The sequence below is a fragment of the Apteryx rowi genome, unplaced genomic scaffold (assembly GCF_003343035.1).
Source record: "Apteryx rowi isolate R43461 unplaced genomic scaffold, aptRow1 scaffold_170, whole genome shotgun sequence".
Taxonomy (NCBI): domain Eukaryota; kingdom Metazoa; phylum Chordata; class Aves; order Apterygiformes; family Apterygidae; genus Apteryx; species Apteryx rowi.
Genome location: NW_020447975.1, coordinates 424,829 through 444,586, shown reverse-complemented (window position 1 = coordinate 444,586; position 19,758 = coordinate 424,829). Strand labels below are relative to the sequence as shown.

General features: G+C 39.4%; 1 protein-coding gene across 8 annotated transcripts; it reads right to left on the bottom strand.

Annotated features, from left to right (window-relative positions):
• Nucleotides 1–1,824: 1,824 nt before the first annotated feature.
• On the bottom strand, nucleotides 1,825–19,712 carry KIF23 (kinesin family member 23). Of its 8 annotated transcripts, none has more exons than XM_026060763.1 (24): nucleotides 19,638–19,712; nucleotides 19,493–19,562; nucleotides 19,219–19,347; nucleotides 17,762–17,867; nucleotides 16,849–16,985; nucleotides 16,103–16,212; nucleotides 15,339–15,512; nucleotides 14,372–14,413; nucleotides 13,824–13,936; nucleotides 13,551–13,672; nucleotides 12,871–12,973; nucleotides 12,463–12,542; nucleotides 12,264–12,383; nucleotides 11,581–11,740; nucleotides 10,869–11,036; nucleotides 10,490–10,647; nucleotides 9,907–10,080; nucleotides 8,992–9,171; nucleotides 8,324–8,629; nucleotides 6,028–6,258; nucleotides 4,930–5,012; nucleotides 4,544–4,625; nucleotides 4,361–4,431; nucleotides 1,830–2,644 (listed from the first exon to the last, which is right to left on the bottom strand). In XM_026060763.1, the coding sequence occupies exons 1-24, from the start codon at nucleotides 19,646–19,648 to the stop codon at nucleotides 2,629–2,631; spliced, it is 2,946 nt and encodes a 981-aa protein (XP_025916548.1). In that variant the 5' UTR covers nucleotides 19,649–19,712; the 3' UTR covers nucleotides 1,830–2,628. The 8 variants fall into 8 exon arrangements, with proteins under 8 accessions (XP_025916555.1, XP_025916548.1, XP_025916551.1 ...); XM_026060766.1 differs by having other exon boundaries at nucleotides 15,339–15,509; XM_026060765.1 differs by having other exon boundaries at nucleotides 19,493–19,559; nucleotides 19,638–19,683.
• Nucleotides 19,713–19,758: the final 46 nt, after the last annotated feature.

Below are 19,758 nucleotides of genomic sequence, written 5' to 3'. Positions count from 1 at the left end.
AATCGGCCTCAAAGCAGAGCCTGCCTCTGCGAAAACTCCCTTCCGAGATGCAGGGGAGGGAAGAGGAACACAGGATTTAGAGTACCAACAGCTGATGATTGCTATTTCACACCACCTAGCGGCATCAGCTTAACAGGCAGTTACAGGAACGCTACTTCCCACAGCTCCGGTACTGATAAAACACGCAGTCTGCCTGTGCGGCTCAAGTTCACAGAAACTTCATTTACATAAACACGTTTTTTTGTTTTTTTTCCCCCTTTTGGCCTTACTCTCAAGATCTACCCTTTTTATCCACTAAAAATCCTAGCAGCTCACAGAGAAACTAATATCAGAATGTGCCTTTCTTCAGTCAGAAAGGCAAGCAGGAAAGCAGCAACCCAACAACTACTTTTGCCAGCAAGATGCCAAAGTTTGCTGTTCATGACTCGTCTGCTGTATTCCAATACACTGCATTTAACTAATTAGTTGTGTACAAAACAAAAGCAAAATTGTACTTCAACCAGCATCTTGCACGTACATTTACCAAATGCATGCTTGCCACCTGGAGCTATTTCTGCACGTAACTTTTTGAACCAGGAGTAGAATACATATCATCTGCAGGTCTAGCCTGGTTCAAGTGAATGACAGACTCGGAGTTTCAGTATTAACTCCATGTAAGCCAGGCAGTGACAAGTTCATGAGAAAGCTTCTCTGCAACACTGTATACAGGCGCAGATTTACACATCTTACTAGACTTTGCTTTTCTACAGTTCAAAATTAAAGATGATACACAGCCAGACTCTACCTCTCTTGATTTTGGGAACTTATGACTGAAGTAGTAGCRTCATGTCTTTTTCTTCCTGTAGTCACAAAGTTTAAATGCACTGCTTTAAAATTAATGCAAAGCACTTGAGACAGGCATCTACTATATGGGAAGAATAATTATGAACCTTTGGAAGGTGTTTCAGGTCTTAGGAAGCTGCTATACTGGTTTAACTCTGAGGTTTGCCTCTACTCTGCAAGATGACAAGGCAGAGACAACAGTTTGTGAGGCCTGCAAGAGGTTCCACAGCTCAGACTTCTACGGTCTCTACCATTTAGTTCTCCAAGGACTGAGGACAGAATTAGAGGGGAAAGCACCAGCAGATCTAGATGATGTGGCAGGCTTCGTTTCCAAGGCCAAGTCTCTGAAAGCATTAAGCAGCACTGCTTACTCCAGACGCTAGAGGTAGAATAAAGCTCTGTCATGTGCTTTCTCAGAAAGATTATGATCATGCCTGGCCTCAGCCACCTGACTCTTAATATTACCATAGAGAGCAGCATTGCTCTAACCACTACAGGTGCTGTACAGCTCTTCCACACAAGAATCTTAGGCCCACAGAGTGGGAGATATGTTTCCTTAGAATATAAGCCTTTTCATGGACCACTTGGAAAGAAATGAGCTTATACCAACTATAAACAGATACTCATATTGGTCACTTCCTTTCCTTAAAAAAATCCCCTGGCTTAAAAAAAGTGCTTTTCAAGCTACTTACAATAACAAAAGCTGTTTTTCTGAGGCTGGAAAAGCTCAATGCTTCACATCTTTTAATGAGACAGACAGTCACTCAAAATGGAACTGACTGCCCTCAAAAGCAATTTGCAGTCTTGAAGATAAGCTTGTCAAAGCATTTTATATCTGGGGATCCAAGCAGGTTCCTTCACTGAAGTTTCAGAAGTATCCCAAAAGCTGCATTTCAAAATTGCAGATCTGTTCAAAGCTCTGCTATATAGCACAAGATGCTGAGATGCTTAAGAATAGGCTAAGCTACAGAAACTAACAAGTACATGCTGGGTAAGAGCCACTGAATAAAAGTATTTATTTTAACATGTTTGCAGAGCCACACTTATATAAAGTTCTCACCATATTTGTGAGCACATTACCCTCTTACCCCATATCTACAGATATAAAACATTTGTAAYGCTTATTTGCCCTACAAAATGAAGTAGGTATGATGTCAAGTCACCATTACTTATCTCTGTATTCTTGCTTTGTTACTATGAATGTATGAAAACTGAAATTGTTTTCACAAGCCGATTTGCATGTTAAATAACACTGTCAGTTCAACAGTCAGGACTAGGTAATTCTTCCAAAAAGTAATTCATATTACTGAGCAGTTGCTAGTTATAATAAAATTTGAAATGGCATAGAAACACTCCTAAAGTGCATTACTGCAACTAAATAAATAGCAGCATTTATGTCTCTTCAAAACAGAAGACCTGAAAAGGAAGGGATTGTGACCAAAATAGAAGTATTTTGCTCTTTAAAAGAAAAAGCTGAAAAATATGCAAGGCAGAGGCCTTGTGTTATTAGTCTATAAAGATACAGCTTAATAACAAGGGGTTCATACCYATAAGACGGAAGGTGCTCTTCAGAAGTCCAAAGCACACAATGGCAGAACCCCCCCCAAGTCTATTGAAACTACACATGCACATGCTTCTTTGGGTTTGCAAGAAGTATCTCCCATTTAACCACTGCCTAGTATAGGTCATTATAAAAATACAAGCCTGTAGTGATAACAAAGCAGTTACTTTATCAAGTTATTACTGGCAGCAGATTACATCCCTTTGATAAAATCAACAGGATTCCAATGCAGTAGTACATTAAGTTCATGGTTTTCTTCGCCTAAAAGAAAAAAAAAAAACCATAAACAGCTTTCAGTTTTTACACAGCAGCAGTTTTCCAATAGCCTTTTTATCTATTCTGATGTATGCAAAGTTTCACATACTTTCTATGCTAGAAAAATGCTACAATTAACATGAGCAAACTAGAGGTTATTCATCAAGAAATAGTTGGGTCTTGTTGTTATTTTTTAAAAAAGCTGTGAACTAAAAACAAAGTTTTATTTTGATTATTTAATAAGCTTAAATAAATACAACTTCCACTTCAATACACAAGTACTGTATTACAAGGCTGTAGCAAGGCTGCAAGTAGCAGTAGCAGCCATGAGCAGGTCCCAGATTCTAGTGAGAGATGTAATAAAGTGTATGCTAAGTTGATGACAAGCACATGTTTGTGACTTTGTGTGAAACAGGGATTACCCATTTCAGATACTCCTTGAAATACCTTTCCACTACAGCTCTGTGTTTTTTATGTAGTAGAGATACACACTACACAAAAGATCAAAGACAACAGCTGTGGTTCAAAAGTAGAGTAGAAACTAATGGTTTCACTATTTGGATTCCAAATGCAATCAGTTTGCTTGATTTTGGCTTCACAGAAATCTCTTTACCTCTCCAGCCCTCTCTCCTGCCTGTAAACACGTCTTGTAAAACTGCAAGTTTTCTTCCCTGAGTTGAATAGGTCACTTCCAGAGCACTGCCAGCACCTATCTGCAAGAGGCCAAATCTGGATATTGAATTCTGTTCTCCAACACTTAAGTTAGCAAAGCTATCTTATCTGAAGCATTTTTTTTTGTCCAAGTGTTTTGTCAGACACAGGGCTCGAATGTTGGGCACTGACTTTGCAAACTGCAGGGTCATTTGGATTTTCTTCTAGAAACTGGGACTTCTGATTTGGTATGCTTAAATTTAGGGGTGCAGCCAACACTCTCATCCCATCAAGATAGAGAACGACAAGACAGACCTGAGAGTTCAGATTGTTAGTCCACATATTTGAACAAAAGGAAGGTTTTTTCCAAACATGACTAGAGTCAATGCTTCCTTAACAGAGGCCTTTGGCAATCACACAGCTGATAGCAGCTGGAATATTAGCTCCATTCAAGTTTACCATTAGGCATTATCCACAATTGTCTCAGTTTCTACCCCAATACTGAAAGAAACAAGGTATTTGCAACCTTAATGTATCTAAAGGTATTAAAAAAAAAAAAGAATATTTTCTACTGTATCAACATCTGATAAAGGCTAGAGGAGGGGAAAGGGGAGAAGAGCGATACAGGTTAGCAGTTTAGCATCTTTACCTATTACTTTTACCATCCCTAACTATTCCACATTTAATCTGCCAGGTGCGCCATGGTTCCACAGCCCAACTTTTTACAGTCCAGTTAGTCCACTCTGAATTGCTGCTAAAGGATAAGATCAAACTCGACATTCTGCTCACTGCACTGCAGGCCAGAATTTAAGTAGAACTATTAACATGTCTTCTGGGCAAAAGTCTCTTACAAATCTATCACCAGCTCATTTCCGACYCTAATACTCTAGGATGGACAGGCTTGTTTAAAGGGGTGTGCACCCCAAACCTAAAGCTGTAAAGGCACTGTAGTCAAGTGTGTGTGTGGGGGGGAAATGTCATCTCATTTCAGATGTCATCAGGCTTCATATTAATCCTGAAACATTAGAACAAGGACCCAATAGCCCAATTACAGATGAGAGATGCACTTACTTGGGCTGAGCATGATGCTGATATCCAGGTCCAAGAGTAGATCCTGCCCTCATCTCCACCGCCACAGAACACTGAGAAAACACAAAGTCAATATCTATCACCCCAAAACCCCAGCTGTCAGCATTACTCCAAATTCTCATCCAAATCAAGCACGAGATGTCCCCCTCCTCCTTTGTAGCTTACTCTGGTTTCTACATCAGTCCATTCAGCGTCTGCAGCATCTTCTGGTGGGTTAGGATTGGAAGGTGATGATCTTCGCTTTCGACTGAAAAAGGAGGAGAGAGAAAAACATTACGGGAATGTCAGGTACTTTGGCAGATTCTCAAGTACAAGCAAATACATTTTATATTGTCTAAAGAAATACTTTAGAGAGCTTTGTTCCTAGCAGCAGACCAGCCTTACCAGCAGCTCCAGCATCTATAAGAAGCTTTCCCCAAGTTACCTCTATACAATTTCAATTCAGGTGCAAAAACTTTCTGTTCAATCATTTTGACCAAAATCAGTTACACAAGTACTATTGGAAAGACAGGAGTCAGTGTCAGAACCTAAAAATCAAGAACACAACTCACCCAGTTGGAGATTCTTGCTTTAGAGTCTCTATCTCTGTGAACTGGACAGCCTGTCCACCACCTCTGGTTTTGAAAACATCACCCTGGAAGCCAAAATCAGTTACCAAGTTACATTCATTAGGTCAGTATGATGGCTACCAGTGCAAGTTTTCACATGAAAACTTAAGCGCTTACAGCTGTTATTTCCTTGCAGGTTGGTAGCCAGCAAGCATATGTGCATGAATACATTTTCCCCCAGCCTCCTCGATTATACACAGGGAAATAAAGAGGGATCATCATTGACCCCGACAATCATGCAAAATACCCAGGGAGCAGTCACTGCCTTGACAAAGATTTCTGCATGACAGCAATGACTAAGTATATTACAGACACAATGTCATTGGCTCAGTCAAACTTCCTTTTCACAGCATGAACAGCTACGCTGTCATCTAAGGCTTCACTTTTGGAAACATAGCTGAGACCTAAGGTTAGCTTAGAGTGAGGGTTGTTTGCTTTTTTGAAGTTTAAAGAAAATACCAGAAGGCCCATAACTACGGGAAAAGTGAACTCAAGTTCCAGAAACCAAGAGCTCCTTACTGTGAATTACAAAGAGCTCCCAATTTGCCTTAAGCAATCACAGTCAGTATTTTGAGACACAAAGCCTAGGCTATTGCAACAATTTGCTTGTCCATTTAATACTGTAAATTGTGTTCTGGAGCATTTGAGCATCCATCACTGCAGCAAGCCTATTCATGCTGCTAATGGAAATCAAATAATATCACTCCAATAAAACTGACTCCATAAAATTAGCTGCAATCACAAGCCTAAGACATTTTCACCGCAAATGGGTTATTGCATTTTACAGGGGGGGACTTAATTGCTTTCAAGGTAAACAAGCTTGGAATAGTTCATATAAAGTAATGATGAAGTTCAAGAAAAGCATTTTCAGACTCCAAAGCTACCTCGAATCCAACTTCACAAAGCTTTCAAATCAAACCTCCTGGCACATTGAGTCAAATGTACCTTTTTGCAAGCTAGTAAGACTGCAGCCCAAATACATCGTCAGAAATAGGAGTTGGCAGGGTTATCACACATCTACCACAAAGGTGTTTTCTTTACCTTAATTAGTTTTGTTTCAATCTCCCCATCAGAGGCTAGCTCCTGGTGCGTCAGCATATACTTGTCACACTTAGCTAGTGCTTTTTCACTTGCAGCCGCTACTGTGATGGCATGAGGGACATGCGGCTGCATGACTGTTTCAGTGGGCAGATTAGAAGGTGGCTTATGATCTACCCATCTCTCCCCAGCTGAGCGCGACCGTCTGTGTCTGAGACGAACCGGAGGTGCATTCTGATCAGAGTAGAAGAGAATCGGAAGAAATCAGCACACAGTAAAYTTCTCAAAGGATATCATTAGCAGAAGTGAGCTTTTCAGGTCTGGTTAAAACGTATCCGTAATAAGATCAAAGCCTTATTCCTAAAGTACTTTCAGAATCCATCCTGAAAGGCACCATTATTGAGCACCTTGTGTAAGATTATTAATAGATTTTTTCTGTGCCAATTTCTATTGATTGTCAATTTTAGTTAAGAGTTATTTAATCAGTTGCATTCCACACATAGTAAAGTTTTCTCAAGGAGGACATGGGTATCTTTTGGAAACTTGGGATAAGTGCTACAAATCAAAACTGATTGCTATAGACGTATTAACCCACCTGAAAAGAGAAAAGTTTGAAATACGTTTCCATGGGTGCATTCCTGGATCAAATAAGCAATTTTTGTGGTAGCAAAGGAAGCAGACTAAGTATGGATTTCTAATATCTCTAAAGGATGCAAGGCCTCATAGTACTTTTCATTAAATAGAGCAGAGCTAGAGGAAGTCTCCTCCTGTGCTAGAGCTACTGCTTCTGGATTCAGCTGTTGAAAATCCATAGGAGTGAGTGAAGTTCATGTATTTTTACTGTGTTCATAAACATTACTGTTAGATGCTTAGGAAAAATAGAAGACTGATAACCAGCAATAACTTGCTTAAAAAACTGGATCCCTTCAAGATCTTTGAAAAGTACTGACATACTCTCATGCCAAGGATCAGCTCTACTCCCTTCTTTGGGAGTTGTGGCCTTTTTGCTCATAGACATGCAAAACTAGTAAGACCATTGAAAGGTCCCTGAAGCATTATTGGGCTTTAGAAAGAATATCTGCAGGCTCTCCCTGTTCCATTTACACACTAATTTTACAGACCGCTCTGAATCATAGTGAAGTTACATAATCCAAATCTGTAAATCCAAATCCCATCCACTGCACTTTTAGGTGATTAGCATCAATTATGGCTTTTAGCAATAGACATACCTCTCACAAGTCTAAAGCAGCTCTTAAAAATAAATAAATAAATAGACATGCTGCTTTCAGCAAAAGTTTTCCATTAAAGAAAGAATTCCTCAGACTTTTTTTTTTTCCCTTCTTTTTAGGGAGCAAGTACTGGTTTCTGTTGATGCTTTTTGGAAACAGTTTTGCCAAGCTGCCTTAGAAGTTATGCCCTAAGGGCACACTACTACTGGTTACATTTTACTGTAAAAGAGACCACATCCCTTACTCTGTTAAGAGTGGTTCATGTGTTAGTTAATTAAAATAGCATTAGCTTAAAAGCACATCCCTTGCTTCAAAGGGTTAGTAAGTAACAGGAATTTTGGAAACATTACTGAAAGTGAATCATACCATGAGAAACTTTCTTCCTCTTGAGAAACACTCTCAAGAAGGCTGATTTAGTTTCTTTTGTACAATTCTTTTAGATTTTCCTGAGCCACTGCAACAGAGCTATAATGTGACACAGACAAGCATCACAGATGCAAACATTTGCACACATCAATTTAAAGGAGGAAGGGTGGAGGAAAAGTGTCCCAACTGTAAACAAAACCCCCTGCTTTAACACACACACACAGATTTGGGAAGAATATTCTAAGAGCAAAACTAACATTCATACAAATGAGATGCTTGTCCAAGCACTATTTCCAATAGACATTTGCACAAATGGCGCATAAGACCACCTTTTAAGCTGCCCAAGCAGACTATGGTAAATTGCAGACTGTGAGACAGATCTGAGGAGACAGACACAAATTGAAAAACAGGGACATCCATAGCCAGAAAAGAGGTCTAGCTAGCTCAGAATTCCTTACAAGAGCTATCTACATGCTAGTGAGAGATAGGCATACTGCTTTTAAGGAATTTTCAAATGTCAAATTAAGAAGTCAAATAGAATGAATAGTGAGACTCAGCTTGGAAATAGTACGGTCCTATGAGAAAAATTATGGAATGAGTTCCAATCTGTTTTAGGTGTGCTCTAAACGAAAGAGCAGTTAAGATGAGCTTCTGAGCCAGACTAAGCAACACTACATTTAGTTTTTGACAGGAGCAGCACTAACCCTGCAGCATTGGTCCTCTTCTATTTCTAGCTCATCTCTACGTCTGGGAACCTCAAYGACTCCAGTCCAGTACATCCCTCGCCTTCTGTCTGAGGCATTACAGTTTCTACTTTGTTCTGGTTCTTGTTGTCTACTCCTTGCATYAGGAGTGCCACTGGTATGCTTGTGTGAAGGGATTTTCTGCTCCCATTCCGTAATACAGGATGCCACAGAAATGCTGCTACAAGAATTAGAACGTCTGTGCACCTGTGGGTTGCTCACGAGTCGCTGGCTGTTAGGGACCTGAGTAACGCAATTACTAGAAGGCTAGAGAGAATAGGAAAGAAGTTAGTGAACATACAGAACTGTCAACTTAAGCCAATAAAACGGTATCATGCTGCACATTGTCTGTATTCAATTCAGCTATAAAGCTTATTGTTTTGGACAGTTAGTGTGTTTCAGTGACAGCATTAAGAATCAGGTATTCTTCCAATACTAGGAGCACTGGAAGGTAGCAGCACAAATAAAGAACACTGATAAATACAACTGGAGAAGAAGAATTCAAAAGGTTAGTCATTCAAGTTCTGTGCTTGAGAACCTTTTCTAGCCACTAAGACAAGTGGTCTGCATTTCAGTTCGTTCTTATAAAAATGCTTACCCCCATGTCAAGTGTTTCATAGGCAACTTACAGGTACTGGTGAAGGAGACACTGATCTCTGAACAGGCTTCTCTCTGTCTCTCTCCCGTGAAGGCCTCTCAGGTTTTTCATTCTTTGGTTCAGTAACAATGGCCTTCAGTTGCTTCAGTTTTTCATCTTTGACCCAAAGTTTGTTCTGCATTTCCAGCTGCTTTGCTGCTACACGACGTTCCTGGAAAGACAAGTGAGAAAGTGTGAAGTATGTTACACAAAGGCACAAGCAAGTAATTGTACTGTAAGTTTAAAGGGAATCATATATTCCAGATGGAATTAAATCTTTTCCCTGTTAAGATACAAGCTATTGGAAATAATGGCAAATCAAGGGGAAAAAAAAAAAAAAAAAAAAAAGACTTGCCAAATTCCAGAACAGTACCATATTTAATGCCACAAAAAATTTGCCTTTTGAATTAAGACAAATGGGAGTGTGTCTAACTATAGTTTTATCAATGGTCCTGAAGTATGAGCTTGCTGTATTAATCCCTCAGATTTCCTTTTCTTATTGCATGTCAAGCACATCTGAGCAAGAGTATATGCAATGAGGAGAATGCAGAAACTCTGATAGTAGGCTCCTGATGACAGCTGACAGAACATGAGAATCACTCCTGAAGTTAGAGAGCCAGAAACCCAAGAAACAAATTCTAGATATTGGAATAAAATGAGGAATTGCTCGAATGTTGTTCTAGCTGCATCAAAAGTCCTTGAAAAATATATCCGAACATATCACATTTATAAAATTTTTAAGGTGAAAAYGTTTAATTAAAGTCCATATTTAAAGCCAAATATCTTCAGTCTTAGTGCCACGTAAGAAATAAAGAAAAAAAAAAAACACAACCAAAATCACAACCCACCACACATAAGGGAGCAATGCTGAGTTATGCATTTCTAACAGATATAGCAGTGTACTTACACACTCCTTTTCCCATTTCATGGTCGTTTCTGCCACCATGCCTTGCAATCGTGCCTCCAGCCTACGCTTGTCAGAAGCTTGACGTTGCAATTTCTGGCTCTTGCTTTCTAGTTCTTGCTGGAGATTACGTTTGTCTTCTTCATAAATTGTAGCAGTTTTCTCCAAAATCTCAATCTGGAGGAAAAGAGGAAGGACTTGGCTACGCTTCTTACAAGCGCTACCATCTAAGCCCAAGACTGCTAGTCATATTTGATTAAGTTAACAAGTACGAGAATACATTAGCAGTTGTGTATAAGTATACCTAGAAAAATACTAATTCCAAAAAACTTTGGATATTACAACTTTCTCGTAAGTTGCACATCTCAATGTATTGAGAAAATCCTCACCTAATAGGAAAGCCAAAAAGCTAAAAACATTCAGTTAAAGTTCCCCAGAAAACACTTTTAATCTCATTTCTAATATCCTTCTTAGGCAACTTCTGATGTCAAGAAGTCTGCCAAATGGTAGGTAGAAAATTCCTTTTCTGATGAGGAACTATGTAGCTTTAGACAATGAAAAAAACACGAAACAAAAAACCCCCAACCTTGTATTCCAGAGTTTTAGTTTTCTTCTCCAGGCGTTCTAGCTCCATTTTCTGTCCTGCTATTATTTTCTCTTTTTCAGACAGTTTTCCTTGAATATAGTTTTCCTTGGATACAACGCTGGAATCAAATTCTTGCAGCATAGTTTTAAATGTAAGCACTGCAAAAGAATCAATATATTTTATCTTCTCACACTATCCCCAAAATATCAAAAACAGTTCTTCAACTCCCACCAGCTTAACGCTACCAGCTACCCCAAACAAAGGCTTTCTAAAGCATCAACTGAGAAAAGGTATTTATTTTGTGTTGGTACAGAAGACATCCCTGAAAAGTATTAAGTGAGACATAAGTCTAGTTCAACACTGATGTTCAAATTCTTACCATTCTTGGCAAATTCCTCTGACAACATTTGTCGTAKTCTATGGCGTTTTTCCAGGACTTCAATAAGCTTTGGAAGCGTTTGATCATCATTAACATCCAATAGTTCACACGAAGGCAACGGAGGAAAGCTCTGCAAAAGCATTTCTGAAACAGATTGCTCTTCTGTTTCTGTAACATTTAAAGCCAAGAAAGTCTGTCAACAAGCTACAGAATGGAAAAATTCCATTTGACAACACATAGCCACAGATCATTCATTCCATAATATTATGAAGTAGACAGAATAATTACTGAGAACTAGAAGTTTTCAGAAGAGATGACAGTATTGAGGAAAAATTAAACATGACATCCTTGATTCATTACTTCCAGGCAACTCCTGCTTTCTACAGTAGGCCCTGAGCATACAAAAACATCAAAGTATCATCCTCAGTATAACAATTTCCTTTCAGGAACTGCAGTAATGGGACCGTGAATTCAACTCATCACCAACTACAAAGAATTATTCTGACACTTGTAGTATAAGCCCAGTAATTGTAAAAGTAGTGCTGCAGCACAAAAAGAGCAACTCAAATATACATAATGCAGAACAAGCTCACGACTAACGGGTAAATTATTTCTTTTGTACTTTTAAGGTCTGAATAATTTGTTTTTTAAATAGTATTCATCCCCAAACAGAAAAGCCTGTGCTGTAACCATCTAGCATTTTAGTATTTACCTCCATTTATTGGGCCACCCCGAATCTCCAGTTTCCGTGAAAGTTCCTCTCTAAAGGCCTGATTCCTAAAGCGCCGCCCTGGTGTTAAACCACAGAGCGGTTTATCAACAGGTCTTGCAACTTCAACTTCTTGAGTCATTTCTGCAAATCGCATCACTTGCTACAAAAGAACAAAAGCAAGCTTAACAATGAAACTAAACAGAACAAGTCAAAAGTGAAAAAGTAACATTTTAGATCAATAAAAGCATTAGAGGAGACATTATCAAGCTATAATATCAAGTAGCTCCCAGCTGCATAGCTTGCAATTTTAAAGTGGAGCATCCAAAAACCTTCCTAGTAACATCCCCCCCCCAACCTCCACCCCCAAGAACCACGAAACTGACTGTGCAAACACCTGCACTGAAGTTCTTGCAGGTACTTCCACAGTGGGAATTAAGCACTTAAACATCGCTGTGGGTTTGGACTTTTGTAAATAAGATGACCTTTCCTATTTTATGTGCAAGCAGAGTTGCAATTTTTAAAAGGAAAAATGAGACTTAGAGGACACATCTACCCAGTCATAATATATTTGATTACATGAGTCCAAGCAACAAAGATTACCATTCCTATATCCTGCTAAACAAGTGCAGTAATTTGATGATAAACATGGAAGAGAAGAGAAAGAAGATCTACAAGGAAATTACCAAGCTTTCCTCGTAGTCCTCAGCTTTGGGATTAACGCACACAATCATACGCACTTTTCCTTCACCATCAAAATAGTTCTTGAAGAGATGAGTCAGCTTGGAATCTCTGTACGGAACCATCTTAGAACAAACACACAAAGATCTAGTAAGCTTTCATTAAACCAGTCATCAAGAGACAATTAGATGATCTGTTGCATACCTTATTTGTTCCATACATCTGGTTTTCCCGTAGAACTTCAATACACGTTCTTAATGTCATTAGTGACTGATTAATATTACCTAAAAATAAAAAGAGCTCCTTAAGCAGCCATTTGGATAATGTTCCCAAATTATGTAGTGGTTTACCTAAGAATAAACTGCCTGGACTCTTAAGTAAGATTTGTTACAGATAACTGCTCCAATTAGTCTGAAGTATCCATGAATTTAGTACTACAAAGAAACTTCTGATTTACAAACTTGAGGATTTAAGACCATCAGATCAGATAACTGAACATCAAAACAGAACACTTCAAAATTTTTTTTTTTTGCTAGGAGGCAGACTGATACTTGAATATGAGCATATATATTAGTATATACAATTAATGGACTGTCTAATTGTGGTAGATACCTGCTTCACGCAACCTGTTCCCTTCAGCTTTTGTTCTATTAGTTCTTTCACTTCCAGCTAGATCAACCAAGGACAGCTGGCTTAAAGTGATCTGTTCTTTCTCCTATTACAGGAAACAAAATTACGTTAGGCTAATGATAAACACTATTCCCTACCTTCTGAGGGTGGGGGTAAAGGGAGGAACCTTCACAATTCCAAATCAGCATGCAAACTTAAAAGACCCCATGTTGCAACTTTAGACAAAATCTGAGGGAGTTTTTATAATCCTTAATGCAAGAAAATGCCCACCATTAGCTTTTTAGTACATAAGTTTTTCAAATCCTTTCTGTTTTGGGCCACAAGATAGATGTAACAAGTGCAGTCATTCAAAGCCTCTCAGTTTTATATTCTTAACAGTTTTAGCTTAAGAGAAACAGAGGTAAAGAACAAGGAATAAACAGTTTTACTCCTCATTTTAATGCTCTACTTTTATTATAGAGAGGAGATTAATTCTAAACAGAAATCTCAGAAATTTAAAGAGTTTGATTTGTTTCAGAATGAAATTGCTAACCAGCAGATGCATATGTTCAAGACAAGGTCACTGTTTAGGCAGGCCATGCTGCAAGGTTCACTACTTTTTCTAACCTACATATACATACATACACACACAGAGTTCTTTAATAGTCTGCTCATGAATTCACCTGTAGCACATTATCTCCATCTGCATCCAGGGGTGCCTGAGCCAACTTTATTATAAAAACACTATGAGAGCGACTAGATTCTCGATTCAGCTGAGTATTTGCAATACGCCTTTTCTTTTGACCTGTTTAAGAGAGGGAGGAAAAAAAAAAAAAAAAAAAAGCACTGTGCTTCATTTAAGACTTGCCACTTAGCAAAGTGAATTCTGTTTTCACCATGAGTGAGAACGACTACACACCTGTACTGAATTTAAGTAGTTATATTTTAAGATTTACCTCTCCAAAACACTTCAAAAGCTTCTTCTGTAGATTTCACCTCTACTTCGGTGCATCCTGTGACATACATATTGTGATTCTGGTCCTCACGCAGTATTTTGGATTGTGGAGGTCTTAAGGGGGGAGAAAAAAAAAGAAACCTAAAACTGAAGGGAGTTTTATATACAACCATACATTCTATGTCATGCAAATTTTTGTTTGTTTAAATACAAAATTCAGACTGAACATGTCAATTATCCATACAGCAGATGGAAGAGAAAGTACAAATACATGGACACACACTCAGCCAGGATTAGTTACACTTCAGCTACTGCTTTAATTTAGAAGCTACATTTAATTGCAATTCTTACTGGAAATCATGGGTTTGGATGGCAGCTATTGTTTTTTCTACATGCATATGCTCATACAGAAGCAAGATGGCTTCAAAAGCATTCTGTATTCACTAGTAAAGCAAGAAAAGGTAGGGAGTCAGTCTGAGTTCATTTTCTGCTTCTACTACAAAGAAATTTCACTTTTCAATATTGTGAATAATATGCTTATGCACATACATAAAGTCACCGTTTCGCACAGGAGTGTTGCAATTGTTCCACCTACCAAAAAAACAGGGTTAAAAATATTAAATCATTCAGCTTTAACACACTGCAGTTTCCATAAATGGAAATACTTTAAGATCCTTCCCAGGCTGATTTGTGGGCATGATAAGCAAGATACTAAACCAAATACTTTAATCCTTCCTTAAAAAGCATTCATAGATATTCAAACCCATTTCAAAGCACTACCCTAGAGCTAACTCTTGATGTTTCAGTGCAATGGCTTGTTTTGCTCTAGTTAATCTTTACAGATTGGCCAACTCTAACTAACATGTATGCCAATAGATACGTATAGGTTTTTTTTAATGGGTTTAGAATTTAAAAAAATACATATTCAGAGTCAAAGTTTAACTTTCAGACTGTTTTTTCCCAAAGGTCCCAATATTCACCAGTTTTGGACATCGCCTAAGTACATGTCTTTCCACACAATAGCCAAAATTTCACTTAAGACACTATCCCTCTGTCTCTATAGAAGTGGTCAGCCTCAAGAGAAACAATACGCAAGCTTGCATTAACTGTAAGTAACAGCTGAAAGTGGCTTTTGTCCAATACACTGTTTCCAGGAGGAAAAACAGCAGCTATGGAATGGCTTACTCTAATTGCCGTCATCTGCTAGGAATACTACTTGCAGAATAGCATGAACAGGCTTAGAATCTCAGTGGGATACAACAGGCTGCCTAACAAATTCACTATTTACTTATTGATCTGCCATTATACTAAGGAAGAGAGCACCAAGTCTTAGAAGCAGCAACAAAAAGACCATCAGTACTTGGCACACTTAAATGCTATTGTCTGGACTCCTTGRCCATCACCTTTCTCACATAATGGAGTTAAGCCACACTTGCCAAGACTGCAGCCAAAGACATATTATAGTTCCCATAAAAGTGCAACTAAAGCCAGCAATAAGGGTATTCATAAAACTTACTTTGGTTTTATGGGATCAAAGGGAGCTTCCTCCAAGAGGTCATATATGTAGTTATTGTAGATCTCAATATAGGAGACAAAGACACTATACACATTATCTTCATCAACTTCTTCCACTTTGCAGTGATCTTGCACATTGATCATATCAGCAAATTCTGGATCTATTTGTCGCCTGCTACAGACACAGAACAAGCAATTGTAATGGAGCATCCACAGTCAGCTAATATCTTATAGACAATGGATCATAGAATTAAAAAGCAAGTCTATTGACAGATAGCATGATTCTCACACTAGAAACTACAGCCAAAACATCCAGTTTTTAATAAAAAACTAAAAAAAAGCACTCTGAAAAGTTTAAAAATATAAATTTTCAGCTGTCACTGCTGTACGCAGTTGCAGTTGGAAATACCTTGCAGAATTCCTGGATAGTTTGCATTTCTATCATCTTCCATTCAGCAATTTCACTTGTTTGGCAGAACATCCTCACATTTAACCTTACAGTATCACTACTAAGTGAAATCATCGCATTTTACTCATGAAAAGGTAGAGGTACAAAGACAGAATTAAGTTGCCCGATTCTAAATCTTCTAATCTAAATACTTAACTACATAATTCCTCAAATGACAAGAAAGTTTATATATTAAATTTTCATTATCTTTTTTCTCCTTTTTTCAAGGGAAGGGTCAAGAGACTAAGTTAAGACCAGAATATCAGAATAATACTTACATTAATTAATTCATTCTGCACGTTACAATAGTTACTTACTTGCCAGATGGAGTTTTTGGAACAGGCATGGCATCTCTTTTCTGTCGCTCTAATAGAGCATCTACTTCACACTGAACATCCACACCATTCTTCTCATCAAGCTTAAAAACCTGAGCAGTGAATATACATTTAGACAATATAATGACAAACACTAGAGAACATAAGGCGTTGGCCAGCAAAACGCAAGTTATGTGATCAAGCTGTCTGGCAATGAGTGAATACTGTGCCCCTCACTAACACTCAATCTGCTGGCCAACTCCAAGTAGATTCAACAGAGGACAGATAGTTCCAAGAAAAATATTTCACAAAAGCTTCCAAGCTAGCATTCTATTAAGGAAAAGGCTTTCAGCATTATTTCCAGTGTTTTTGGACACCAGAAAATCCAGAGATGTTTGACAACAAGAAAAGTTTCAAATCATCTCCTCTGTTAGTAGACATGGAATCAGATAAAGCCACAGGAAGCCAATGCTCAGAAAGCTTTTTTCCGTTGTTTTTATAAGATAGTTAAAGAATTAGAAACAATTACAGGGATAGCCAGACCAGACTACTCATTTTTTTGAAATGTCCCTCCTAGCTACTACGTCTGCCTCCTTTGCCCCGCATTTCCAGTCCTATGTTGTTGTTGTTTTTCCCCAGTGCTACAGTTGCATGACTAGACACAAGTTAAACATTTCAAACAATATTTTTTCTAGTGTTTTAGGCTGCCACGAGCAACAGGATAAAGAATTTAGTGCAAAACTACACACAAATCGCTTGGCCTGGAATGGTCCTATGCTGTTGAAGATCATATCCAAGCACCGAGGAAGAAGTCCTCCATCACCAGGAGATCCTGTCATGGTGTGTGTTTTTCCACTGCCTGTTACACCATATGTAAAAAGCAGGCCTAGGAGAGACAGAAAGGTTAAGAAATGGTGCTTTCTGTCTTAAAAAAATAAAATAAAAAATAAATGCTCAGTTATAATCTCGCTCAGTCTTTCCTCTGTCAAATGTATTTGGGAAAACCAACGACTCCTTTTGAACAGTTAACAGTAAATTATTCGAGCCCCTCATAAAGCATTATTAGTCAGTCAATACCAGTACTTGCATTGATATACACTTCAACTACAGCTAGGAATGCCTATCACCCYGTTTTCAAAGGGTACATTTAGAAGGCAAAATGGAATGAAACCAAGAAATTTCTCCTAAGTCCAGGCTGTAGAGGGCTGGTTTATATTGACTGTTACTGAGGAGTCTGACATTAGCCAGATACTTCAAGCACCAACACAGAGATATCAAACTGAGCCCAGGACATCAAGTCCTAGAAAGACAAATCAATTTATTTCGGAAGTCAGTCTTTAGGTGGAGAAGTCATGCCTTTCTGCAGAAAAAGTGTTTCTCCAGTTAATAACATACAAAAAAATTAGACCTTGACACAAGTAACATGCATGGCACAACACAAATGAATAAGTTTAGAAGTAAGGAACGGCAGGAAGAGCTTCCAAGAATGCTGTACAGGGGAGACAAACCATAAATATTTTCTTTGAAGAGGGAAAAAAAGTATTTACGATTTTTTCTTAGACAAGCTAAAGAACCTTGACACAAGTAAAGTCATAGCAATAAAAAAATATAAATTTGCAGAACACACATACAAAAAGTGGTAAAGAACAAGTCCTTGCTTACCATTTTTCCCACGAATGAGATCTTCCACAAGAGGTTTAGCCACCACATCAAAAAGCTCCTTCTGAATAACCAGGGTGCCAAATACTTCTTTAAATGAATACTGAGTCTGAAGAAAAGAAAATACACTGCCCTAAAGATTAATTTTCCAGGAGTCTGTTGCTTCAAAATGCTTCATACCTTAGAACTGTTTTTCACCAGCTTACCAGAAAGACAAGGATTCTACTTTAAGATTATACCAGCATTTGAATACGTACAGTTGCTTCAATACAAGTATACTGAGAATGAGATCAGATCTGCATAATGAAGAACAGCAATTTTCTCATTTTCATAGAACTCAAGTCCATAAATAACCAGAGTGATCACAACGCCTGACCTCCTAGCAACCAGAGAATCTCACTGTTTTCAGCTTCAAGTCCAAAACTTCTTCTCAAGACCAACTATCTATTCCAGCACTCAGCAATTAAAGACCCACAATGGCCAAAGTCAAATTGTTCCAGCATTTAACCAATCTTAAGTTTGTGTCTTTTTCTAGACTAGCCTCAATTTCCAGTCCTAGAATTTCAATATACTATTTTTTTGATGAATCTGGTTACTCTTCATTAAGTCACTTGCTCATGTAAATATTTGCAGTTTAGTTTTCCAACGAAGGTTTGGTTACCAAACTTTTAATTAATCTTTGGCTCTTTTATACAAGCTTTTAAAGGTTGCTTTATGTACCCTTCCTTTAAGAATTTCCTATATTGAAATCAGAAACAAGTATTCTACATCTCAACTGGTATACACTATTTTTCTTCTTAGAAACCTAAGGAACATGTCTTCTTTTGAGTTACACTGCTGTGTTGGGAATTTGCGGTCAACTGTTTTACTACCAAATTACGTTCAGTGCCACAGTCCTCCAGCTCCTTGTTCTGCACGCGTGACCTAAATCCCCCCTTTCTAGGCAACACACGTGCTGGACTAAACACAAGTATTGGTCAAGTAACAACACAAGCTGCTTACTGCAAGTGACCTAAGAGAACTTTGCTTTTTACCCAATGTGAAGTTTGAGATAAAGCAACTCTCAATTCTTTTAAAGTTGGTTTTGCTTAGAGTTGGTTTTTTTGAATTAGTCCTACATGGCAAAATCCTTAAGTCTAAATATTAGTCAGCTCTGTTTTTGTTTTTTTTTTTTTTTCCTTTTACCCCTTTCCTGGCCTCCCACAAAGAAGTCTTTTAATACACGGGGGCTATATTTGACAGCTAAGGAAAACCTGCGTTTTTGCTCTAGATAGTTTTCTGAAAATTCACCTTTCTAAGAGCGCCAATTGCTTAGGCATTGCTGATTTGCACGCGACAAGAGGATACCAGGAGCCAGCAGAAAACAAAGACAGCAGAGAGAGAGGACGTAAACGCGCCAGCCCAGGCCGGGCTGTGGGGGGGGGGGAATGCGGAGAGCGCGGCCCCGCTGTAGGCATTACCTCCCGGTACTCGCCGTTGCGGAACACGCGGTAGCCGTCGGGCGGGTGGATCTGCACCGTGGTCTCGTTGATCACCTCGATGCAGCACTCCTGGTCCGGGCGGCTGAGCGGCCGCACCCTGCAGTACACCTGCGGCGAGACAGGCCCCGCCTCCCCCCTTCGAGGGCAGCCGGCCCCGGGCCTCACCTTCCCCTTCAGGTCCAGCACGTAGACGGCGCTGGCCGCGGGCCCCCCGCCGCCGCCCGGGCCGCCCCCGCCGCGACCCCGCACTCACCCCCACGGGATCCTTCAGGCTGGGGTTCGACGGCTTCTTCGGCGCCGGCCTCCGCGGCGTCTTGGCCCTACTGGGAGAAGGAGCGAGGCGTCAGGGCGGGGGCGCCGGGCCGGGCCCCCCCCGCACCCCCGCGGGGGCCACTTACGCCGCCTTCATGGCGCGGGCGGCGGACGGTGGCCGGTGGCCGGGCGGGGCCGCGCGCGCCGGGGGTCCCGTGCGAAGCGGGCGCGGGCGGCGAGACCGCCGGGGCTTTGAACTTCCCTCCG